This window comes from Manacus candei, unplaced genomic scaffold, assembly GCF_025592945.1.
Source record: "Manacus candei isolate 608988 ecotype Guabito, Panama unplaced genomic scaffold, ASM2559294v1 h1tg000015l, whole genome shotgun sequence".
In the NCBI taxonomy this organism is placed as follows: Eukaryota; Metazoa; Chordata; class Aves; order Passeriformes; family Pipridae; genus Manacus; species Manacus candei.
In genome coordinates this window covers 15,026,961-15,054,178 of record NW_026138063.1, presented here as the reverse complement: position 1 = coordinate 15,054,178, position 27,218 = coordinate 15,026,961, and the positions used below count along the sequence as shown (strand labels likewise).

The 27,218-nt window shown below is 37.6% G+C and overlaps 1 protein-coding gene across 1 annotated transcript in view; it reads right to left on the bottom strand.

The window, feature by feature from the left end:
- Positions 1-27,218, bottom strand: part of SLC9A9 (solute carrier family 9 member A9) — a 183,600-nt gene that overhangs the window by 31,595 nt on the left and 124,787 nt on the right. Inside the window, exons 13-14 of the mRNA XM_051782060.1 lie at positions 19,997-20,045; positions 15,065-15,144 (exon numbers count right to left, since the gene is read on the bottom strand). Coding sequence (XP_051638020.1) covers positions 15,065-15,144; positions 19,997-20,045 — 129 coding nt within the window. The remainder of the gene's footprint in view (positions 1-15,064; positions 15,145-19,996; positions 20,046-27,218) is intronic.

Genomic DNA, 27,218 nt, shown 5'->3' with positions numbered 1-27,218 from the left:
TTAGCTCGCTCCGGCTGGGGCAGCACAACAGCAGGAGCAGCCCGGCTCGGGGTGGACCAGTTCTTAGGGAATGGGCTCAGTTGTCAGGGCAGGCATTGCACTGCTAGAAGCAAACAGGTAGGAGTAGTCACAGTCACCAGATCTAGTAAGATACAGAACGGGCTCTCGTCTGTAAGGATTAAAGGGCAACTGAAGTTTCATTAACAGGACGTTATCAAATGCTTGTGAAAATCATAAAATAAGCTTCCATTCACACAAGGTTAGCAATTTGCCTTCTCCAATGACTGTTAGTCACAGCCTGTTGCTGAGACAGCTTACAATTTGCTAAGCAGTGGCCATGCTGGTGGTATATTGAACTGAAGAATGAGAAACTTCGAGAGACTTGCACTTGAATTGTGAAGAATATCTTTTAAAAGTCTCTAAACAAAATATAAGCTATTAAATGTGTTGCAGCAATGAAGTGCTGAGTTGCAAATGGAGGACAGCTCAGTGCTTTTGTAGGGGGAGGAAGGACAAGGTTTTCAGCTCCTTCAGAGTTTCGCAAATTACCAAGAGACAGTTTTGTTAATAGAGCAGTGGGCAGAACTTCTTTTCTTGCCATACAAAAACAATCACTGCAGAGAATTCTCTGCCCTGGAGATTTCTCCAGGTACTAGAGAAAATACCGCAGCAGGTTTTTCTGAATCACAAGTTTGCTGGCTTGTAATTTTCATGCAATAGGAGGAGACCTACATTTAAATATGGATCCCATGTTTCTGCCCTTAGAGATCAATTCAAAACACTGCGATTTGTCCTCATGGGGAAGAGTGGGATAATTACACCGGTGGTAGACTCTGTGTGTACTTATGGAAGTTGCCTTCCACAGTAAATGGCGGGGTTTTGAATGACTCAGTTTGGAGTTTTATTATATTTTATAGGGCATAACTAATATTTATGAAAAGGGTTTTTCTTAGTTTTTACATATATCTAATTCATGTAGTTTAACATATATGAAATTTAAAAAAAATGTGTACTGTGTATAGGTATGATAAGATCTGCATGTAGCTCTTAGAACTGCTCAGGAGGCACTTTGAAAGTCTGAAAATGCCAGCTAATACTGAGAAAATGGATGAGTCAAATAAGAAGTATGAATTTATGGAAATAATACCTGTTGGTTTATGGGGATCTTTAAAAATACCAATTGTAGGTCATCAAAATATCATTCCTTCTATGCAGATGGTGTTATTAAATAATGGTTAACATGCGATAGGTTTAGATCAATCAAAAAACCCCTGTAGGATGATCAAAAGGATAGCATCTTACAGATGGTTTTTTTCTGAAGACTTTACACTGGTCTTACCACCCAGTGAAATAACTGGAAGGAGTCACCAAGGAAAATTCTGCCCTAAGTTACAGCAGTGCTAATGCAGAGTAACTGAATCCATCTGTGCTGGGTTTAGCACTTGGAGCAAGAGCAAAGTTATATCAGGAGTCATATCAATTCCATTCATTCCAAAGGGCTTATTTTGGATTTACTTTTTTGTTGGGTCATTTGTTGTTTTATTGACGCTAATACAAGGTGGCAGTGAATGTGTGTGCTATTTTTGCGTATAATTCATTTGTATGTTTTTCCTGTATGCTATTTTTACAACAATTTGTGTAACTCTGTCCTAAAAAAAAACCCAATTGGGCAGGATAAACGCAGAACAAAAAAGTCACCTTCGTGCTCAGATAACATGCATTTTAGAAATGTAATTAATGTATAGTCTAAGGGGACTGGCTGAAATTCTCTGCAGAACCACTGTACCCTCTGACTTTCCAAGCTCTTTATCATTTACTTTGAAATTTGTTGCTAGAAGACTTTTCTCTCTTGTCTTTTGCTTCCACTTTCCTGAAATTTTTGTGCTCTAGCAGCAGTCATCAAAACTGCAGGTATTAAGACACAGGGTACAGAAACACAGGAATCCAATAATCTCCTGACTGTGACAGATCGTAGCTCTTGAGAATTAGTCTTGAGCATTGTTTGATAGTTCCAGTTTTGCACACAGTAGCTCTAAAAAATGTTCATTGCTGAGGAGCTTACACCCACCTCTGTAAGCAACTAGAATTCAAATTAATGATAATGAGAATTGTTCATACATCAGAAGGAGAAAAGAATGCAAGGAAAGTAATTTGTCTCCTGAAGCAGCCTGTCTCCTTGACTCTGTCAGGAGAAGGAGCGCATACCTTAGGAAATCAGTCTTCTCTTGTTAATTCCAGCTGAAATGGCTCAAAAGAGGTTCTTCCAAGTGTTTTGACAGAAAGTACAGAGAAGGATAAGAGACCTATTCCTCTGGTACTTCAGCTGGAACTAACACAGGAAAGCTTTTAAAAAAGAATATAGTGAGGGGGCTCCAGAATCAAAATGGGAGCTTATGCAATAATATTCAAGTTAAAAGAAAACTTCTATATCTGAAAAATTAAAAGAAAAAAAAAGCAAGAAAACCTTGCTGAGAAACAGAAGACTCTTAATAAATCAAAAACATTTAACAAGTGGAAATAAGGACTTAGTCCTCTTGTCTGGTGTCCAGAAGAAAAAGGGCTCACAAAGGCTGGTGCTGACAGCATATCCTACAAGAGGAAGTCTGGAAGGGCCCCATACACACCAAATGCAAAGCAAATAAGGATTTTAATTCAATCTGTCAAAATTAATTAGAAACAAGATTATAAAACTCCCCTCACAATCAGATGAAACATTAGCTTGTTAATGTTAATTCCCATTCTATTATTGTGATAAACTGAATCATAGCTATTTGCTTTGTAGCTGATCAGCTGCTCTACAGAATCTGAATTTTCTTTTTATTTACCTCTGAAAGTTTGAGTAGAAAGCATCTATCTGTAGTGACAAGCATACAGCCTTTCTCCCCAGCTGTGCAGAGGGAGGTTTTGGGGGACAAGGTCTTGCTGAAGCTTCTGCTGCAGGAACTCCCCTCCCCAGCTTAGGGAACAGGCACACCTTTCCAGGAAGGGATACGGGAGCAGATCCCAGATGTATCTTCTGAGGAACTCTTAAGAAGGCATTTGTGGTGCATTTGCTTGAGCTTCCCACCCAATCTGATCCATGGCTATTTGCTTACAGCTTCCCAGCTGTATTTCACTCCATAACTACGTGATCTGTTCCTGTCACTTGCATTGAGGAGACATTAGCACTGCTCCTGTGTGCAGTGTAGCTTCAGATTGCAGTTACCTTGCCCATGGAGGCAAAGCAGGCATACCCCTGCTTGCTAGGGAGTGTGCAGCCATTTTTGCTCATTTGCATTGATTGGACCTGTCACTGCGTGCATGAAATCCTACCCAAAACCTTTTCTTATGCCTTGTGTTAGATTTGATCTCACCAATTCTGTTGGAGTGTTGCTGTAAACCCCACTGTGTGAAGGGCAGGGGTGTTGTGTGCTCACAACTGCTGTGTGCTGAGGCTCAGTGCAGTAAGGTTTGGTCCAGGAAGTGTTTATTTTGATCAGACATGTCTAATATTAGGAAAATATTGTGTGTCATTACTGAAATAGGTAATAGACTATTGTTCTGTGCTGTACAAATGATGGATATGTAAATAGAGGAATACTGAAAAAGCAATCCAAGACATAATGTTCATTTTGGAGTTGCACCACAATGGAAGCATCCACGCATTTATGCTTAAAAAATAAGGTCTGGCTCTTCTATGTGCAAAAGTAAAACTATCACCATAAATATCTGGCTGTGTTGTTAAATCAGTAGCAACAAAGCCTAAAGCAAAAACATAAAGAAGTAGGTGTATTTATTGCTATGTAAAAAGTTAAAATAAAAATGTAATTTTCAGCTATCTTTTATGTTCTTAGAAATATTGGTGAAGATGTATAGCCCAATAAAAAAAGCACAGTTGGCATTTTGCACTGTTAAGAATAAACCACAAATCACCTGCATTATTAGCCACTAATCTCCTTAGGTTCCTAATCATATCCATGTGAATGCTAAGAAGCAACCTGGGCTAGGAAGGGAGTTTTCAAAGTGGTAGATGCCTTGGTATCACTGTAATTTGGAGAGGGTTGTGGAAATATTTCAGTTCTGCCTTATTTCATAGAGTGACATGGTAAGTTGTCCTTGTACCATCCCTAACTCATTGAGACAGCAGTGATTTCAACCAAAAAAATTCTCAGCTACCAGGTGAGTTACTGGCCATTTCTTTACATAGTAGCCTAGGTGTTAAAGCACTGATCTGGGAAGTAAAAGATCGGGATTTTTGCTTCCTCTTAGCCCAGGAAGGTTTGGATCAACTCTCTATTTCCTAAAAGAATATCCTAGCAGGCAAGATAGAGACCAGCCTGAGCTGAGGCCATGCTTTCTCCCTTGAATCCTGCTGCTGAGGTTGTAATGTTGTGTAAATGAGTAGGAAAGTGGAGGAAATGACAGCTGAAAAAATTATATGCAATTATGGACTGCATATGTATGTATACATACATATTTTAAAAATATTTTTCTTGTATTTTAAGATTTAAGGTATTATTTAATTGAATATAAAATATAATTAAACATAAAAATAGTATTTTTATATTGCCTCTTTAAATTTATGTAGCAATTTGTGGACCAATCAGGTCCAGAGTTGCTTTATCTGCATTTTAATGGATCATTAACAAATAGAATTTTCTGCATCACACAAAGTGTAAGTCTCCAGTTTAGCTAGAAGGACAAAGCCCTAAAGACCAATCACAATCTTTATTCACTCCAGTTCCCACTGATACTTGTCATGATACAAAATATCAATAGCAGTTTAATTATGTATAGCAGACTGTACATATGTATTTTTTACATCTGAGTTTTAATTACACGTGAATGAACCTGATATGCAGTCATTTGTGCAGCAAGTGCAATCATCTTTTATGCAGTTGAAACTTTTGGATGCCTGGAGTAAATGAAAAGCACTTTATGGGTACTTGCATTATTGCATATTACATTATAATGTAATTCTATATTAGATATTCTATTTATGCAGAATCCAAAAATAGTTCATGCTGTGTAGCAATGCAAATTTCAGTGAATAATCCACAAAGAATTTCAAGGCCTTAACCATTTGTGACGTGTTATTCTCTATCTTTAATGAGGACTCAACCTTTGAATAAATCATACTAGTGTTTTTATGAGTAAAACCCATTTCTGTGCTTTCCCATTAAAGAACAGTCTGTCACTTCTTATCTTAATGATAAGAATGGAAATATTAGGGCTTATTGTTACTGTTCAAAATTTCTCAAACGGGTTTTAGATGTTCTGTCAAGGGTTAAAGTGGAAATCAGGATTCTGTATTCTGAGGCTGTGCTCCCCCTTCCCACCTGAGGGCTGATCAGAGAAGGAGAAAGCATCAGCAGTTTCCTGGCCAGGGCTATGTGGGATAGTGCAGTAGCTGAGGAAAAAATCCGCTTCCTCTATACTTCCTTTGCAAGGAATCCAGTTTAAGTCAACGTAGAATGGAGGGAATTTCCTTTCCCACTAGTCTGGGGAAACAGAAGACGTGAGTAGGAATGCTTTGTTTTACCTGAGTACCTGAGACTGAAGACACTGAAGCCAAAGACGTGTCTGAGGCGCAGGTTGTGTGCAGGGACAGCTCCCTTGCACTGTGCAAACCAAGGCTAATGGGCTGTGCTGAAGTTACTGAAGTTACATCCCTGTAACAACTGCCAAGTTTAGACCACCGGTAAAACAACAAAATTTGACAAGAAAGGAACCTCCCCTTGAACTACTTAAGAGATTTTGCAAAGCTGGGGCTTTCTGTTCTTTAATAGATACTACCAAGCAGAAGTTTTTCTAATAGGGATATAATAAATAGCAATTTACTGAATCAGTTCAGAAAATCACCCGGTTGCTTTTGGCAGATTGAATAAAACACACCCTGTAAATTTCTGATTAACAGAGAACAAAACGCTCCAAGTCCATCAACACTGGCTAGGAACTTAGAATTTGAGAGAGATTTTACCATTCAACACAACTGTCCTCAGTACATAATTACATGGAAGAACAAAATAAAAAAATCTGTAAAAATCATCTGCATAAATAAGGCATCTTTTGCAATACTTTTAAAATAAATTTAAGAGATTAAAAGTGTTTTTCATTGGTTATAATAGCACAAGTTAAAAAAATTGACAAAAATAATTTGATCAAAATACTCATTCTATTCCTTCATGTAATTAAGTATGCATTTCAATAAGCTTGTGTGGTAGAGTAAGATGAAAGGCAGCCTTTGTCTTGGGACTTTTACATCCTCTGACAATAGTTAAAGTGAGCTCGTAAGATGTGATGATCTGCTGCAATACCTCATGCAAACTTGTAGTCAGCCCTACATCAGTGTATTTATTCATTCCTCTGATCTGTCCTCTCCCCCTTTCCTTAGAAGCCCCTTGAGAAGAAGGGCTGGATTAAGAACTGGTACCAAGATTGGTTGATTTACAGTCTATTTGAATGCATGATGCTGCACATGTTCTAGTGAATCAGGCTTCTATTTCAATATCAGAAAACAGAAAATGGCTCTTGAGTTTCTGTGCTGCCAAAAATGGCATTACTTTGAATTGCTGATTTCCAGAGTGCTCTTAAGATTGGAGGCAAAAAAATTTTTTTTCCTCTCACATTTGCACATTTGCCTCAGCCTTATTGGTGGTGCTGTGTTAGGGTGCTAAAGTAGTTTAACTAAACTGGAAACTATCATAGCCAACACAAACTAGAGATACCAACAGTGCTTTTTCCAGAGCAACCACCGAAAATGGGAAGGATGTCATTAATACAGAGTAAGCTTCCACATAAGACCTCCACTGAGGGTCCCATCCACCCCTACTTGAAGGCACTGGAACACTCTTGGGGATGGTCCTGTGCGAGGCCAGGAGCTGGACTCTGATCCTTGTGGGTCCCTTCCAACTCAGCACATCCTGTGATCTCATTGATTGTTATGGCATTTGCATCCACATATTAGCTCTCTGTAAAAGTGTTCAATTCAACAATATTTTCTGATGGAAAATCATTAATGTGCTCTTTGCCATTCCTGGTGTTACATTAATTATATTGAATTCCTTTAGTCTCACAGCTTTTACCGGAATACCACTGTAATTTAACATTAATAACAGACCCTTACTAGGAAGTGTTACCAATTTCTTGCCTAGGTGATGTTATAATTAGTAATATCTTGCTGTGACAATTGCTGCTGTAAAAGCAGTGCCATTTATAGGTGGTGTTACATATGCAGCATGTGCTGTGTGCACGTCCAAGCATTCCAATATATGCTGAGTGACTGGAGAGGCAACAGTGGAACATGCAGGAGAACATTTTAAAACACTTTAGATGTAATGCAGAATAACTTTTTGCACATACAAGGCTGTAAAGGAAATAATAAGAGAGTTGAAAGAAGGTTTTAAGCTATGCTCGATTAAATCTGCGCTACAAGTTTCCGGTACTCTTATATCATACTTAGGTCTCCTGGGTGCTTTTAAGTATTGTCAGCCAACAAACTATAATTTCATGCTTGGGTGGACTAATACAAGCCTAGGCTTCTGCTTCTTTGTACAGTCAGCTTACAGTATGCTGGAATAATAAAGTGAGAACGGGAGGGAAAAATAAAGTAAAATAAACTATTGTCATACAGAATGATAATACTTATCAGTAAAATCAGATACTAGGATGGTTTCACCTATAATTTGTTCAGGCAATAAGCTGTGAGTCCGTTTACTTCACTAGGTTTTAGATCAACTCCTTCAAGTTCTGTATTTTGATTTGACAGGTACTGTAACAGGCAGCTGTGCAGGTAGAAGTAAGCTGCAGAACTGGAGAGTGGGTTATTTATTTGTTTGTTTACTTGCCTTTTTTTTTTTTTTTTTTTTTATGTAACAATGTAGAGAAAGAGACTCCTTTAATGCCAGCCACTAAAACATAGACATATTAGTCATAGCCAGTCAAAATTTTTCGGACATGTTATCTCTGTATCTAAAGTGCAAATCTGCTGAAATAAAAGTCCCTTCCAGCAGTGTTTAGACAGAAACTTTACCTATATCCTGCCCCCTTCCCCTTTGCTCCTCTAGTTGTGGTAAAACCATGTGGAGCAAACCGTAACAGCCTCTACCCAGAACCCTGTCAAAGCCATACTTCTTAAGGCCTCAGAGGCTCCAGTTCCACTTCTCTACATTTTTGTTCAACTTTCTCCCCTCCTTTGTGGGCTGGCCCACTCCTGTGCAGTTTATGAGCCTCACAAACATTTTTGAAATATATCAAATTATATATTTTCCTTTGAAAACAAGCTTTGGAGTGGTTTTGTACTGGAAAGACTAAAATGTGTTTTCCTACCTTAAATTTTAGAATCCCATACAGGATGATGTTTGTAGTTTCTATCTATTGCAGATTTTAATAATTTTAATATATTACCTGAAAGAAAGTGATATAGTTGCATAAAGACCCATGCATTTATACTGGGACAACCAGAGTCTGTGAAAAGTCTCTGTGTTCAGTTGAGGTTACCAGAAGAATTGAGAGAATCCCTTGAACAGCATACACAAAAGGTATAATATGTCAAATGAGCCAGGAAATTAAATAAAAAAGCTGGTATTTCTGCACTGATTTGTCCACAGTAAGCTCTAGGCCAGGTTCTACCTTAGGTGCTGTGCAAAATGCTTGTAAAAATCAATGACCATTTGATGCAAAGAACAGAAACCCAAGCCCAGCACGTCTCCCATGGATGACAACAAGGATCCGATAACAGCTCACAGAAAAGCACTTCCCTGCTTCTCACACTGCAACAATAATGACATGCTCTCCTTCTCCACTTGTCACATGCCTCCATTGTTTAACCATTATTTTGAACATTGATTTTTTTTTTTAAATCCCATGAAGTTTCTCCCATATGACTCTTTATTTCTTCCTTTAAAGGCAAAAGCACTGCATTCTACTGTGAAGGCTTTAAAGAAATAAAGAAATTTGATATAATGGCTTTGTTACCAGTGAAGTAAAACCTTTGCGAAAAAAGTCCTATTCCAGAAAGCCTTAGCTTTTGTATCATTTTATGTATCTATAAGAGCTAAAATTAGATTATAAAAAAGAATCCGATCTTTGTTTCTTTCCCTTGTCAGTTCCTTTTCTTCCTAACTTCATTTTTTCCCCTTATATTTTTTTTTTAAACCTGTAAACAGTCCTTTCTGCAATGTACTGAATTTTAGTGTCAGAGTGAAAGATCTAAACAGTAAAAACTTTATTTCCTTTTGATTATGTTTTGTGGAAAGAAAATTCCTGAAGCTCCCTTCTTTCAGGATCGTGGTGGGGAAAGAGTGGGTTTAAAATTTATATTTTGTGATAAATATATCAAGAAATGCTCATGAATAATCATTATGTGCATCTCCATGCTATGTAAGGGTGAAAAGGATCACATATCAAGTATTGTAAAAGAACCAGATATTTTTCATTTAACACTTTAACTTTTCATTTATACTTGCATTTAAGTCAAGTTTGGTAATTTTCCATTGTAAAAAACCCACCTTGATATGAATGAGATTTTCATAGTATTTACATGAGAGAAACTTTGCAAATGACAATGATTTTACTTGCATATTCAGTGTGGAATTATTTGAGAATTATTTATCCAGGTTTCTTTCTGTGAATGAAGGATAAACTGAGGTCACTTATTATTCTGGTTTGTGATTAGCCATGTTTATTTATTAGGTTAATTTGCAGAGTTTCAACAATCCCGTGTCCTTGGAAAGGGTCATGAAATGGCACCAAATCAGCTATACTGATTATCTGTGCTCTGAAAAGTACAATGAGTTTTTCTAGATCATGTACTTGAAAATGTGTTGTTGAAATGAGCTTTGAACCAAGTTCAGGCAATTGTTGCCAATGATAAAATACCTTCAGGGGACCTGCCCTGTACTGCTCGAGTTTGCAGTATTTGAGAAAGCCTTATGATACAGTCAGCTGCTTTTGTCATCTTCATGTTATGATATCCACTATAATTCATTTACTGAGATTTGTCCTTTCCTCTCAGCTTTTAATATGATCTGCTTTTAACACCTGCAGAACTGATTCTTGGGCTTTATTGGCATATCTGTGCTATGATGACTACCTGTCCTGCCAGCCAGTTCTGCATTAGTGCTTGAGTGGGACCTGAATCGTAGTGTTATCTAATGCTTCTTTGATTTATGGTTAGACTGAAGTCTCTCTGAGATAAGATTCTTTTCTCTGTTTAAAAATTGTCTAGCAAAATCAGCTTCTGGTCTAAAATCAGGACACTGTGTGCTATCTTGCTGTTTTCACTGAAGCGATAAAAGAATAACAAATCAGGATATTGGTAGTTAAGAAACTTTTAATTCTCCAGCTGGTAAATGAAAATAGTGTGCACATACATGCTTAAAGTCTCTTTCTTGTCTTTCCCTTCTAAAGATGTCTGTCTCTGATACCAGAGTGACAAGTCAGCCCAGAAGGAAAATTCAGCTGAAGACCACAAAATGCTGAGGTTTTATTTTGATTGTCAGTTCACCCTAGAATGCACTTTTGCTTTTAGTGGTTTTTCCATTTTCTCACAGGCACGGAATAGTACTTATCTTGCTCCATAGGCAGCCATTATGTCTGTTTTATCCACGTACAAAGAACAGGAGAAATAAAATGATAGGTGCCCTGATAAGGCAGATAAACTTTTGAAGTCTACAAATAACGCAATTCCTTTTGGTTGATTGATTTCAGGTAAGTGCAAAGGACATAAACAGCCTCTCTAAAAAAAACAACCCTGACAGGTATGCATCTGAATGATGGATAACTGCAGTTCAAGTAGAAACACTTTCAGAAGTTGTTTTATGGAGAATTGTCTCACTCCGTCCCAGACGCTGCTTCTATTCAGTGTAACTGAACGTTAGTTCCTGGGATTGAAATGAAATCTGTAGAGAAGGAGAAAGGTCTCCTCCTCCTACTCTACTGGTGGCAGTGTGTGTGTGAGCCACTCAGAAAGCAAAGCCCTGTGCAAGTTGGACAGCCTACATTGCTATTTGGTAGCTTGGAGCAGTATCAGGGATGCAGTAGGCCTGTCACTGCAATACCTACAGCACCCATACCAGCCAACAAACAACAACCCTTGTACCTCTCTGGCCCCTCCTGTATGCTGGAGGTAGGCAGTGTTAGTGCTCTGGTCATGCTGTTTAATCTTGGAAGGCTACACCACATGCAATGTCATCCTCACCTCAGTCCAGAAAAAAAACATCAGACTTAGCTGTAGGTCAGTCCAAGACCTGTATCTTGCAATTTAGTACTTACAGAGTATTCAGAGAGACTTACCATGCATTTGAGGCCTCTGTCCCTCTTCCTCCCCTTCTTGCTTTCTTCCATTGTATTCTTGCACATGTTTTCCTGTTATGCAGTAACTATTTTTTCCTCAGTGCAAGTTTCAGCATGTACTATTAAAGTACATATCCTGCAACACAGTGTAGGCTTCTCCTTATGAAGATGGTGAACATTTATGGATAGAAACATCTTAGTGCATACATTATGCTCTGCTTTTCTCATCTTCATTTTCAATTATTTTTTCACTTTTGTGTTTTAGTGCAGCAATCCCACATCCTTCCTTCTCCTCTCACTACACAGCATGAGAAGCTGGGAGAACAGTTTAGTTGTCTTCCTGATTGATGCTACAGAACAGTCAGCAAGAGCAAGAATTATATGAATTATGAGAGAGAAAGAAGCCTCAGTGGACAAAGAACCTTGTATAAGATCATATTAAGCTGGAAATGATTGCAGGAGTTAAGTCTAGAGTAGCTGGTAAAACAGGTGAAGGTAGTTTGGAAGACATTCTTATTACATGAATTTTCTTTAATTTTTAGCAGTAGATTGTAACTTGGAACACAGGCTTCTGGGGGGGGGGGGGAATTCTAACTCCCATCAGATATACAGTGTTTTAGGACTAGGCAGGTAAAACCAAATGATATTTGTCAGATGAAGCAAGTAGAGAGGTTTGGGACTGAGCAGAATTAACAGCAAATTGCTACTACCTGGAAGTAAAGTTATAATTTTCTTTTGTGATGCTCTGGAATGGGACACCTCTGCACCATTTGCCTGAGCTCTGATCATATGTACACAGGTTCTTGCCCGTGCAGGATGAAATTTCCACCTACTTATTAATTCGTTAACTAAAATTGTCTACATCTGCCTTGAGAAAACACAACAGTATGAAGACATGTATATAGTGCTGAATTATAAATCTGTGGGGTCTTTTTTCCTAATAAATTCTTGAAATACCTTTGTTTATTCCCTTGTTTTCCTCCTAGCCTTAAGTAGGATATTACGGCTTCAAATGGTGTAATGCATTGTAAGCTGTAAAAACAAAGAAGCTGAAATGGATTCACTGGAATTTGCCCACTGTCAGATACAAGTATTTTATTTTGCATTTTCCTTGTTTAAATTACTGAGATGCAAATCCAAGAGGATAACTCTAAGTAATTAAACGGTCTGTTCTTCATTTTTATTATTCCAATATTAACATTTCTTAGCCTAGATTTTAGAGAACAATATGTTTTTCCTAGGTGTCAATATTGGATTCAGAGATACTTAGAGAAAACAACCCTCATTGAACCCATTTGGCTCTGAATCAGGCTTCTGCTGTTTCTTTCAGAATAAAAATAAAATTTGACTCAGACAGAATTGCAGGTTTTTTTGTATAGTTCTACCCTAGCATGGCATGTTGCCATTGCCCAAGACCACTGAACTAATTGGAAATCATTCATAAGAACAGCAAGGAGCAGCACAACTTTTTGATTTCCTTAGTGGTATTTCCTCCCTCTTGCTTTCCTTTGGTGAAATAAGTAGGCATAAGAGATGTTATTGCCAGAAGAGTGGGTAGATTTGTGTTAATGCCTAAGAGCAAATGTCAAACTATAGAAATGTCAGTCTTGTATGCTTTCGATGTATATAACCACATAGATTATTGGTTTGCTGTATCTTTTCTTTGAAAACTTCATCATAATGCTCTCTGCAATCTTGTATTGGGCATAAATACTGTGCTACATGACAACTTCTTTAAATTTAGCAACTAAGCTTTGTAACATTAGGCAGGGAAAGGCAGAAGAAAGTTTGGGTGGATAATTTCTCTCTCTCTGAAAAGAATGTCTTTCAGAAATAGTCATACCAAAGAAATGCTAAGAGCTGTGAGTCACAGCATTAGTGGGTTGAACCATCATTCCATGCAGGAATATGGGCATACATTTTCAGGATTAGTAAAATGTAGAAGTATTATTTTTAATAAAAATATATTTTAGGATAATGGCACAGCTATAATTTCTGAGCATCTGAATTCTAAAGAAAGATTATGACTTAAGTGGAAGAGAGATTGACATGAATAAATTTGTTCTTTTTAAGAATATTGTTTTTTAAAATCACTTAAAATATTTACTTGAAATGCAAAAGACATGGAAACCAGAGTTTCTAGAATAAAGCATCAGACACTTATATTCAAGATCTCTACCATACAGATAATCTCTGAGAAGTAATGCTTCTGGTGCCTTCTACAGGCTTCATTTTACATGTATTGTTGTCTGTCTTTTTCATATTTATTTCTGTTTCCCTCTTCTGCCTCTGTCCCTTGTTTTCTAGCTCTACCCTTGTTCTCTTTCATGTCTTTTTTTTTTTTTTTAACTCAGGCTTCTGTCCTGTTCCTCCTGTTCCTGCTTTCCACATTTTTTCTTTCTCTGATTTCTCTCTTTTTCTCTTCTTTCTGACTTATATTTCCAAGGATATATCATAACCACAGGCTATTCCTTGTGAAAAAGGGATGGTTAAAGCCAGTTATGGTGGCACTCAGCATTAACATTTAAAAGTATTTTCCCCCTTCATACAACATTCACCTACTATTTCTATGTATTCTTGAAGAATTATTCTAGGGAAACATTTTAATGCTAAGTGCTTTTTGGCCTTTAAAACTGCTTGGCTAGATGAATTAGAGCAATATATTCATTTTTAACCAAAAAGATGTTTTTTCCATAAAAAGTCTCTTTGAAGGATAACTTCACTTGAACTCTCTAAGGAAGCTGTATTCCCAAAGAGTTACATTTTATCAGCTGAAATGTGTCATCCTGGTTTGCTGCAGCTGGTATCAGAAAAATATATATGCAGCCTGAACATTAATCTCTGCACAGCAGTGTAGGGTGAGGGACCAATAGATGTGCTATTGGATAATGGAGACAGTACTGGTAGGGCTTTGCCTATTCAGCTCCTGAGCCAGGATGTGTGGAAATTAGCAGGCAGGCTTCTCTTATATTCCCTGAATATCTCTGTTAAAGGCTTAGGGCATGATTGTTACTGGGGGATCTCACTGACAGGTATGCAAAGCTTTGGTAGTTTAAAATGACAATAGTAGCTGTTGCTGGTTTTGCACGGGCATTAGTGGCAGACTAATGCCTTGGCTTAGGGAGGATGTTCTTTTATCACTTAAAATATTTTCATGAAAAGCAAAAAACATGGAAACCAGACTTTCTGGAATAAGGCATCAGACACCCATATTCAAGATCTCCACCATACACACCTCAGTAGGAATGTGAGTAAAAGCACAGAGGCTCAGGAATCCAGGGAATAGGAAGTATAAGTTTTAGGGAAGTCCTATGAACCTTTCACAATGGGTGCCTCTTTCTCTGTAAGAGGTGTGGATAAACCAATGTTGTCTTATTTTTTCTGGGGTACTCACTGCTTTGTGAGTATGCAGGCAGGCAGCAGCCATTTGGAGGCTTCTGTCTCTAACCTGGTTCCCCAAACAGAGTATCTACACCCTATCTAAATAATAATTGGATTAGCTTTATCCAGGAATTTAAAAAGGTTAATTTATTTAAACCTATTGTAGGTCAGAGCTTCTTAACTTGTTCTCACTCTCGTAGCCTAAGTCAGGAATGTACAACCACCACATTACCCGGCTTCTCTAGGCCTTCTGTTGTTTTGGACTCTCACAATTTCTTCTCCTTAGTAAACCCATTAAAATAGATTATGCTTTTGTTTTTCAAAGTATAATAATTTTTGATTCCTAAATATTTTGAAGATGACATTTGTAATGCAGCTATAATGCATGGCTTATAACAGCAAAGGATACTTATGGTCAAAGCCATACCATATTCTGAACAGCCATGCACTCTCAGCTTTGGTTGTATTTTTATCCAAGGTAGATGCACTCTGCAAAACAAACAAATGAATGAAGTGAAAAGCATTTTTATAAAATAAATAAAACATAGAGTTCCCATATTAAAAATGCATGTCAAACCAAATTAAAATTAACTGCACTTTTTTTTAATTTAAAAAGCTTTGCTGGTGCACAGATGTCATCTCTGTGAATCAGTTCAGGAGCAAATTGGTTCATATAGCACATTTTTCATTGCTGCACTCATTTACTTTTATTAATGGTTCCAATTTTATTAAGCAGCTGAGAAGCACTATATTTCTAAGATCAATAAAATGATATTTAGATTTAATTGCCATTGTGGGATCACTTCAGTTTACTCCTACAAGATCAGATGCTATTCATGTATGTCTAACAAAATGTCATTCCCAAAGGGATTGAGATATTCTAATAATTATGAAATTCCTTTCTATATTTCTTTCCAAGGGGAGAGGAACATTACTTGAATCAAGAAGACTCAGAATGCCACTTTCTGTTCTGCATGCTCATTTTGGGGTGTGCTGCACAGGTAGAGAGGTGGACTGTCCTTTACTCAGGGTCATAACTGGGAATAGTACATTAGGAACAGTTATCTGTACAAAGACAGCCAGTTTGGTCTTACTCTGGGCATCACATCAGTACTAAGAAGTATTAGTGGTAGGATGGAATTAGGAATGGGAGGGCCAGTTTTCTAAGGATACTCAATTATTGTCATGTTTGTGTTTTGTGGCAAGTGCAGTTATTTTTAATGGAAATATTTTTCCTTATGCAATTTTAAACAGATTTACCTGTTAATTTTCATGTTTTAATCTAATAATATATTAAGACATGATTTCTTATTAAACACTAGCATACACATAAATTCTAGCAACTCTCCCTAGTAATTGGGGAAGCTGGAGGGGGAAAGAAGATGGTACTCATCCCTAACCTAGCAGCAGAACACTATTCTAAGCTCTTAATATCTAATAATGCATTTTGGAAAGATAAAAGATTGGGAAAAGAGTTGAAACATTTAAGCAGGAAGTGTGATGACAGGAAAGGTCTATGTTAGGTCAGAACCACAGGAACACTGAATAAAAGAGTGAAGAACTAGAGTGCACAGGGGTAGAGATGAGAAAGAGAAGGTCAGGCATGGAAATAAACATATCATGGAGTGGGCTTCTTGTGTGCAGTGCAGAGGAGGGCTTCTTAAAAGCACAGGGAGCTCTGAAAATGGCCTGTATGTCCTTGGTTTGACTACTAATGCTTTCAGAAGCCACAGTGTTGTTGGTTAATTCCTCTTTCCAAACTCATTGTATATCCAGCTTCCTCCTATGGGAACAAGTTTCCTTATACAGGATCATGAATTGTTCCTGTTTGAAAGCAGTGGACAAAGAAGTCTACACAAGGGTAAAACTCCCCAGGGGTTTTCTGGGCCTGACCTGGACCTCCTTTTATTTCTAGTTTGACATGTGTTGCACCTTCCTCCTTTTGTCTGTGAAAGCTGTGTTGTATTACCAGCTTTTGCAGGAATGGGAATTGGGTGGTTACCTGTAGTGCAGCTCCTGCATAAACAGTGCAGTCAAGGGATGGTGGGAGATGTTGGTGTGAATGCTCTTGGGCTGTTGTAGATCCTGTGATCTTAAAAAGTAACTTTTCATTTTCCCTACGGTTCAGAGAGGTAAAAGTGGGGGGGACAGTTCTCCACCTCTTCCACACAATGATTTTCACTCTGGAAAGTGAGGATGACAATGTTTCTCATTTCTTCCATATGGGAATTGCTCATATGGAGATTATTCTCATTAGTAACTTGCAATAAATTCACCAACCAGCTGGCAGATGGAACTGATGAGAAAAATATAACTAAATTCCTTGTTATACTTATAAAAATACAGGGATGGTTAAATCAACTGTGAATATTAATTTGACAGAGATGATACTGATAGGTGTTTTTCAGGCTATTTAGTTTTCTCCTGAGATCAATAGTACATCTACAAAGTACTTTTTTTCCAAAGTGCTTGTAGAAATTATATTCTTACACTGTCTCAGTTGAGATTAATGCAGCACAGTTTGGGATACATAAGCAACCTGAATAAAATATGGAATTGGTTGTCCTTGTTTATGGAAAGTTAGTTAGAAAGCCCACTGCCATAAAAGCTTTTGCCTTTTTTCAATAGATCAGCTTTGTAACTCTGCTTGGTGACTATGTATCCTGCATTGTGCTTTACAGTTACCTTCTGGTGTTTGGATGTATGTGATATGCAGCAAACTGCTTTTGCTTGTTTTTTTATGTATTATTTTCTCTACGGTAATATGTATTATTTGTAGTATGTATTATGTGATTTCTTTTGAAACTAAGTTATGGGAGTACATCAGTAAATAAGTGGATATGAATATGGGGCTATTATTTTTTCTGTTTATGGTGCTTATGCTGGGATAATGATTTAATGATAAACAAATTTAAGGAAAGGCAGGGGAGAACTGACACAAAGAAACTGAGATATGCTTTTGCTGGATGAGATCATGGTTAATTATACATTAAAAGCCTCTATGCCTTTGCTAGGGAAGGAGCCCTGGGCTCCAGGTCTTACAGTTTGAACTGGAATCTGCTGCCAGCTGGCTGCCAAAATTATTGGTTGAGGGAGCCCAGAATAGAGCATAACCAGAAGTCCAGAAACCACCGTGTATGTGGAATTCTTGAATAAATCAATCAAATCTCTTCAAAGAAATTGAATTTATGGGAGGCAAAGGAAGGAAAGAAGGAATGTAAAGATGAAGAGGTAGGGAAGGAAAAGTGTTATGCAGTCATATAGTTGGTATTGCATCTGACATAGTACCCATGAGGTAGAAGGTGTTTAAAGCTTACTCTGACCCTAAAAAAGTCTTGGTCTTGTTAGAGATATAGATTGAGATCTATACAGTAAGGTACCCTGAATCCTGGTAGTTAGAGTGGTCCGAGAGGAGCTAAATTCAAATCTCAGTAGAAGATACTGTGGCTTTCCCATTCTGGATGATCAGGGAGGAGCCTAGAGGCTTATTTTCCATTAACTTTTGCTCCCTTTTAAACATCTTATTCTTGAACATATTTAGTTCTTATTTCTGGTGCAGTCTCCCATGAAGCTTCAATTAACAACAGAGGGAGTTGGCACATGGTTTGAACTTCATCTGGGTGAGAGCTTTAACTGGCAATGGGAGTTACTGGCACTTGACAGGTTATTTGTCCAGGGATATATGCAGGAAAATCATTGCTTTCGCTGTGAAGACATAGAAACATAGAAACAAAATGAAAAGTAATGAAAGGCAAACTAAATGAAAACATCCTGTTAGAAATGAAGGGAAAGAAAAAAAAAAAGGAAGAAGAGAAATGAGACATGAGATGAAAGAGAAAATTAAAAGAAACAACCTGATTTAAATTGAATAACTATGGTAGGTACTGAGTTAAACCAGAGAGTGCTACATGCAGCAAAGGTCTGAATTACTAAAAGATTGATATATAAAATACAGAAAAATATAGACAAATGAAAATAGAGTACCATGGGGTGGGATGGGGTGGGAGAATTAATCAGAGCAGCGAAACTATTTTCCAAGGTATAATTTATTACTATAAGGAATGCTGAATTGGATATGATAGGGCATGAAAGGTGTTATATTTTTTTACACCTTCCATGTTGTATAGCTGAGTTTTGTCAGCAGAGATAGGTGTTAATTCACAGGGCAGAGCTGGGACACTGAAAGTGTTATTGTTATGAATAAACATTACTATTTTCATTTTTAATAGAAGATTGAGAAAATCAGATGCCTATCGGCTTCTGAAGAAATCAGGTTTTTGCAAAACACACATTCAGGCAATTTTATGCTTTATTCTGCATTCCCCGGTCTTTGATAATTCATGAGTGCTGCAGAGTAGAAAATTTCTGAAATTATGTATCTCTAAACTCTGTTCAAGAATAGATTATGGTTTTGTGTCCTGCCCTTTTTCAGAATTTGGACAGAGGCATTGTAGGAATTCCTACCAAGATGCTTAGGAAAGTGAATTTAGTCACAAGTCTCCTCAGACAGAATAAATCAGTATCTTGGCGTGGTGCAATGAAGTGTTATTCCAGCCTTTTTAATAGTGACTGGGTTGTAAAACTGAGGATGTGGTCAGTATGAATAATATTGGTTTTTCTTCTTTTCAAAGAAACATCAGGACACTTAGGCATCAGAATTCCATTTCAGTGAAAGCTGAGACCCACCCTATGTGCCTTCAGATATGTGCAAATGTGTAAAGGTTTGGAATACTCAGTATGTAAGATATATTAAAATTCTGCCTAATGATATCTCTGAGGTATTTTCAAGTGACTAAAGTATCTTATTCTTGTCTTCCCCAACCTATTTTCTACATTTGTATAATTGTTGAGTTCCAGTTCCAGTTGCATAGTCTGAAAGTGTGCGTGGGATGGTATTCCTAGAAACAGGAACCTGGCATTAGGCATTTGTTTGCTTTTTGCTTTAGCAACTTGTCAGCTCTAGTGTGGCTTCTCCCCAGTGGTTCTGCTGTTCCCCTTGCCATGCTGAAGCACACGTTGTGTCCTGTACATTGACCCTCTACAGATCTCTCCTGCTGCTGCAGGCAGCCCTGCATTTGGAACAATGCCTTACATGTGTGACAAAAAAGGGAAGGAGGCAGATGAATAGCTGCAGCTTGTTCAAGAGCTCCCTTCAAAGGTTTCAACTTCACAATGTACTTAGTCTTCCATGTGAAAACTAACTGAAAAATATTTTTAGAAACCTGAGCTATTAGTATTGAACATTACACATTTTCCTTTTTAATTCTAGATGTGATTTGTCAACAGCTGAACACTTTAAAAAAAAAATAAATTAGCATGTATGTCTAAAATCCTGACATACCTGGCTTGCAACTTCAGCTTTAAGATCTTCATCTGGATCTACACCAACTCTGTAAAACAAAAAATAGAACACCAAACCTGAAGACATATGGTAATGATCTGATCCATATTAGAGAGCTTTGAGGGTAGAAATATTTCTCTTGTGTCACTCATTTCCTACTAGGTGAGAAGTGAGGAGAAGAGCTGGCAAAACATTAAGAACACTTTTTTAATCAAGGAAGTTCTTGCCACTCCTAACACCTGAGATTAGATCTTTACCTTGGCTCCGATCCATACCTGGGGAGAGAGACAGTCAAGCTGTTAACCTGTGCTAGGAAATCCTTGGTTGCTGGCAGAAGAGCAGTGCAGAGGGACTGGAGTTAGAGGAATGTGGAGGATAGGATTACAGGACTCAGGTGTTTCCTGGCTGTGCTGCATTATGGATTGCTTGGATAGCATTTGGAGAGGGCTCTACTTGGCGTACCAGGTACAGGGAAGCAAACCAGAGGGAAGGGGAGATTGCAGTGGGTGATGTGCAAGATGATGATAACCTGGGTGACTTTTTACTAATATGGATGGGAAAAAATAAAATTGGCTGTTAAAAGGGATGTGGTGGAAGAATTGACATATTTTGAGTATGGCTGAGGGGAAATGCAACTGAGAAATATCACAAGTTGTTCACATCAAGAAAGTACAGAGAGCGTCAAGAGGGATGAACAATGTACCTTTTTATCACCCAAATCTGAAGCCCACAGCTAAGGTGTGGGCCCCTTGTATTCCTCACGAGCTCCCACATAGTATCAGGTCCACCAAGCTAAAACAGAATTTACTGATGCAAAGAAAATGTACTCTCTAACTAGACATTAATTGAAGACCACTTTACTGGTTTTCTGACAGTCTTCCTTCTGGAGTATAGTTTTACTTCTGGTAATAACACATCGAAGTATACTTTAAAACAGTATTTAATATTAGCAGTTACATACCTCAGCATTATTTCCTGTAAATATTATGCATAGATTCTTATTGAGTTGGAGACAATGACAGGTACTATATGCAAAGTAGATGCTTTTTATATGTAAATACTGAATGGAAGGAAAAAAACTCCATTTCTTTCTATCATAGCTCTTGAGCTTCAACAAATCTTAGTCCTTCAGGCATAAATATTTCTATCTTTTTATTAAAAATAACCATCCTGGTGCTGACTAAACAAGGAGACTGAATGAATAGCTGGTTCTTTTTCTTTTCTTTTATTGTCTTCTTGGTCCCTAAATTGCAAGAAGAAGGTTCTGATGGCACTAACTCGATTCATTAGTTCGGAGTAAAGCAAGTCAGGTATTTCCATTCCATTAAAATGTGAACATTTACATGTGAAAAGAAAAAAAATAATTACAGAGACGTTTAACAGTGGATTTCTTACTGCCACGTACAGAAGTGTCCAGGGCCTTGTCTGTGCTTGGCACTGTAAAACTGAGCAGTGTGAGCCAGCCCTGCCCCGCAGCGCGTGCGGGGGAAGCGCAGCGGGATGTGAAGGCTGGAGCAATGGCACAGGGCAGGTGTGATGGTCCCAGACTCATCAGACGGGTCAGAATCAGAAAGGGAATCTCAGTCTCCCAACCACAGTCACGTGCCCTGTTTATGAGGCCGTGCTGATTTGCTGGATGTGTTCACCAGCAGCACGACTTGGGCAATGAAAACCACCAGCAGGACATTTTAGTGATGGGTCTGCACAGCTGTGGAAATACAAAAATCCAAAGTGTTTACGCGTGACAGGTGCAGCTGAAAGGCAAGGCTACAGCACAGACTTCCCAAAACTCTTGTCTCCTTAATGAGCTTAACTTGACCTCAAGGAAGGTGAGTTCTGGAACAGAAGTAATTTAGTCTTCATGGAGTTCTGAACTTACTGGAGCTGAGAAACTGCCACTTCTGGCTGACTGTGTGTGCTGGAGCTGTGATGTGTTATTACAGAATGAGTGAAGACAACAGAGAATGTTTCACCCAGGACTAAAAGGACTGTAATAGCAAGTGGAAAAGGGTAGGCAGTGGGGCCAACAGGAACCAGGGTTTCTGGCTGTGATATTGTTTCAGTAACACTGATATAACCACTAGCTAATCACACTGACAACAGGAATCAACTGGCATTGTAAATTCAGACTTTTTTTTCCAAGTTTTGCAGAAGTTGTGGTATACTTTAGCTCATATACTTATATGCTGCATGTATAATTTATTTTGTAGACAACAGATTATTATAATATGGCACATATGAAGCTACTCACATGAAATCTTAATGGAAGTATTACATTTAAAACCAGAAAAAAAAAATCTAAGGAAATCAAACTTCTGTCTTAGATTTTTCACGTATGAGAAAAAAAGAAGGCTTGTATGCCAATGAATGTCACAGAGAGAGAGCTGATACTTTTCTTTTTTCTTATCTCTAATCTCATTTAAAACACATGGTCAGATGCATTTTCTGTTTTTCTCATGGAATGCTATGTCACTACTGGGAATTAGTGTGGATAGCACAGTCTTACCAACTGATTTAAAGTCCCTTGGAAAAAGAACCAAAAAATTCTCTGGATTCTATGGGAGAGTTTTTTGATGTGTTAAAATAGCAATACATTTTTGTAATAATTTCACCATTGGGAATTTTATTAAGTATGGATGAAGCAGAATTGGTCCAGTCAGTTTTGAAATTGAGGCTAATTATTTCATATCCAAAAATAGGCTTGGCAGCCTAACATGAGGCACGTAGCATTGCAAATCATGGTCTGCTATAATTGACTCTGATATACTTGACATGAACTAGGATGCTACTTTATAGTTTTTAAATATTGAAAAAATAAAGCATAAAAAATTATATGAGACAGTCAAGGCAACTGAAATTCATCACAAATATGCACTTCAAGTTAACATCCTTGACTTCTTCAAAAGACCTGCTAGATCTAATGCTATTGCCAGTAGAACTTAAAATTTGTATAAATTACTACAAAGACCCTTAAGAAATACCCTGTTGGTAATATTTGTACAAACATCTTTCCTCTTTTAACATTCTTGTGAGAAGATCTAATAGATGCTCAGGAAAATATTTTCTTAGTATTTTTTTCTCCTTTCTTTGTTATCAGCTTTTGTCTCCTTTTTCCTGTTATCTTGCTGTACTTCTTGCAGTCTCTCTTTTCCATCTTTCTGTCTCACTTTCCTTGGTTGCTCTCTGTTACTTGTTTGGGTCTTCTAAATATTGCATGCTTTTATTTCTGCCTTTCTTTTTTGCATCTTTTTATTCTATACATTAAATATTAGGATGACTTCTTTCCCATAAAGACAATTTATTCTATACATTAAATATTAGGATGACTTCTTTCCCATAAAGACAAATGCAAAGACTTTTTAATCAGTTCTATACTGCAATGAAGTTTATATATTTAGGTAGGCTTTAGTAATGTCTTAGGTCCAAATGCCCTAGATAAGAAGGAAATCAAAATTCAAAAGCTTCTCTGTATTGTCTTTTTTGCTTTGGGTCCTTCTTTTTTTCTTTTTCATTTTTTTAAAATTTTTTTTTAAAATTTTTTTTTAAATTGTGGGGTTGGATGTGTAGTGTGGTGTTTGTTTTTTAGTTTTTGTTTGTTCTGTTTTTAAATGAGGTTTGGATCAAAACCTGAATTCAGAGAATGTTTCAAGTTGCTATACTCAAAATCTGGAAGGGAAGCTTGTGACTTCAGCCAGTCTGTAGCAATTAGGCCTAGGAATTGCTGGGAACTCTGCATTAGTCTGCACAAGTACCCTTTCAGTGGACAGTATTTAAATCCCCGTGTGCTATCAAGTGCATCATCTTTTTAGCAAGAGCCTGGACGGTTTGTTAATAAGAGGAGGAATTTGTCACTGAATACAAAGCAGTCGATAACATCTCTTCTTATGTGATTTGAAATGAAAATGGATCGAAAGATAAATCCTAAACTGTCAGGGGAACCAGTAGTAAGAAATACAAACCCAATCCATATGAATATCAAGTAGTAAATCACTATTCAGGCATTGTAAACTTTTAATTCCCTCAGTTGAAATCACCACAAAGTCAACACTATAGGATAAAATATCTGCTTTCTACAGTGAAATCACAGAAAAGCATATAGACCCACATCTTCGTGGGGATCTAGGCATGCAGAGCCCAACTTTTGGTGTCTACACTTACAACTGTGATTCTCAGCCCTCCTTCACTTAAGGTGCCAATAAATCTGTAAATAGAGATGTTTCTCTGAAATCTGAGTTCTAATTACTGAAATTCTCCTTCTGGGCCTGTATAGGCTTTCTGTATTTGCAGAACCAAAGCCTGGTTCTTGCAAGTTGAATCTTGCTTGCAGTTCTACCTAGTCTAGTTTGCACCTACATGTGCACATGGGTTAGTTGTGCTCCAGGTGAGGCAGCAGGGACTGCTTTTGTTTGAAAACCTGTTCTGAGAGCATATAATTGATCCCATCCCCTTTTTATTTAATGACTGATCAACTCAAGTGTCCTGCAAAGAACAGGGAAGCCTGTTTTCATCAGTCACTTCAAACTGAGGTGATTCCACACCACACCTCTCAGAAGTGCCTAAAATACTGGCCTATGTGGTGGCACTATCCACTGTCCTGCTGTACCAAACGCTGTTCAGCTGCAAGCACCAGTGAAGCCTTTAGAAACAATTGTTTATAAGTGTATTATTTAATGCAGCTAATGATTTAATGAACAAAGCATCAGACTTGGGAAAGTTTACAAGAGAAATATCTCCTAACGTGAGCAAGTCTTCCCTGATCTAAGAGTGTGATGATAAATGTGTACCTGGTGGAATATATCACAGAGCTGTCTCATAAGGGCCAGAATTAGCCATGTCTCCTCTATTCCCTTTTCTGGATCAGTGGGAAAACAAAGGCACTTCAAAAGGTGAAAAGTCTGGCATCTCTTTCTATTTCTGACCTCATACTGTGAAATAGGGACAACAATACTCCCTTCACCCTATTGCTCATCTGTTTTGCATATTTAGCTTGTAAGTACATATTCTTCATTATGTTTGTACAAAATCTAGTATAGCAGAGCTATGATCTTGTTTAGAGATCATAAGAGTGCTGCTGTAAAATAATTAATAACAATATTGGCTTCTTTACTTGTCAAAGGTTTTACTGGAGGAACTCACCTTATTAGTGCAATCCCCTCAACCTTCCACTGGCTGTCTCATTGTAACTAAACCAGTCTTTAAGCCTCAACTTACATCTCAAAAACTACACATCCCAGGAAGGGTTTTCTGAGTAAGTGATTTATAACCCAATTTGCAAAGATGGCCATTAAACAGCATTTGCAACAGGAGTCTTGAATATTTTTGCATGAATAAATCTGGAGCTTGTAGCTATCCATCATCAGCATATTGCATTCAGTACAGAATTATTAACTGTAAAGACTAGAAACATGAGCAAAATCCAAAAAAGATTGTTTCATGATCTCTAATAAATCATTGCAATTGAAATTAAAAAACCTTCAGGATAAATAATGATTTCTTAGGACATTATTCTTGTCAGTGTGGCAGTAAGTGTGACGTGTATTCCTAACAAACTGATACCTCAAATCTGCTTTTGCTTCTAGATTGCTATATTACTGCTACATGCTGCTTTTACTGTGGACTGATGCTGCCAAAAACTTCTGCTTTGTTATAGCACAGTATTTGATTGACATAAACCCCATGGAGAACTTCATGAGTATAGATCTTCAAAGTTCAGCTCAAGCTGATTTTGTTAATAAATGAAAACACTTTAGTTTAAGTTTAAGGCAAGAGTAATCACTTGTGTCTCACAGCAGAAAGAGCAAATCAGTTTAATCTCATGCTGATGAGGATTAAAATAAATTATCAGGTAAACGATGCTTCCTAAACGGAAGATGCTTCCTAAAGACAGCTGTTTGTCTTGTGGCTAATGCTTTCTATACACAAAATACTCAAGTGGAACAAAAAGTGTGATTTTAAACCTGTAGAATCATGTGAGTAAGAGATAAATGTGCCATAGTCTGACTTTTGAACTTGCAATTTCATAAAACTGGTAAGATAATCTTTTTGGAAATTCAAAATATTAGTTCTGTGCTCAAAGTCTACGCACTGCTTTTGGTGGACATGTGGAGAACTACCTGGTTGCAGAAGTGACAGTTAAATTAATATACCTGTAAAAGCAGTCCAAGTAAAGGAGGGCTGTGATGACTTGAGGTAGTGTATAAATGCAAGTAGAAGAAGAGGTTGAAGAAAGAACTGTAGTGCTCTGTCAGAGATCCACAAGTTATAGTTTCTAGATGTGACCTTAAGTATCAAAAAGATTGTAAAATTGTGGGTAATATCACTGCATAAAATTTTACCTATCACTTCCCCACAGCTGTGCAGCCATGTGAAGAAAATGCTAAAATTTAAAAATAGATGATGGCTTGCATTTACATTGTGCACTTATGTGCATAGTAACTAGGACAATGAACTGGATTCACACATAGCTGGGATCTGGTTCTCTATTCTGTTAATCCTATTTTATTCTAATATTGGGGTGCTAAAATAGTGTGGTCACTCTGAAGTAGTAAAGTACATCTGCATGGCACAGTGCAGTGCCAGATGTCTCACAGTCATGGCACTCCAGTGCAGGGGCTCTGAGCAGCACAGATTTACATCCCTATAATGCTTCTGGCACATGTAGGAGATTATGAATGCAATTGTGCCATGTGAATATACCTGTAGTGAAGAATCAGGCCTCTTGTTCAAAAATATGAAACTAAGTTAACTGAATAATTTAGCTTTTGTGGAAATTTTAGAAATCATCATTTGTAGTAACATCAGTGCATGTGAATAGAATTGGAAAAAAATCAGCATGAAGGTTGGCAGCAACCAAAATATTGTGAACTTCTGGCAACTGTTTGACCTGGGAGTAGTTTTCAGGTTTAAGGAAAGATTATTGTAGTAGATTCTATGACATAATAAGAAGTAGTACTGTTTATTGGGACACTGAGGCTTGTTATGCCAAAGATCACTAAATTTAGCTAAATGGGAAATGCAAGTTGTATGTTTATGTCAACAGACACTAACTGCATGAATTATACTGAATTCCATGTCAAACTGGACAAATAGCAGCTACTGACTCTGCCCCAATATCTTACTTCCTGCTTCCAGCTAACTAAAGAGGCTGAACTCACAGCAGGTGACTGCAGGTCAGTTCAGGAGTTTTTGTGCAGGCAGTGAGCTGCTTGGGGTTCCTACTTTA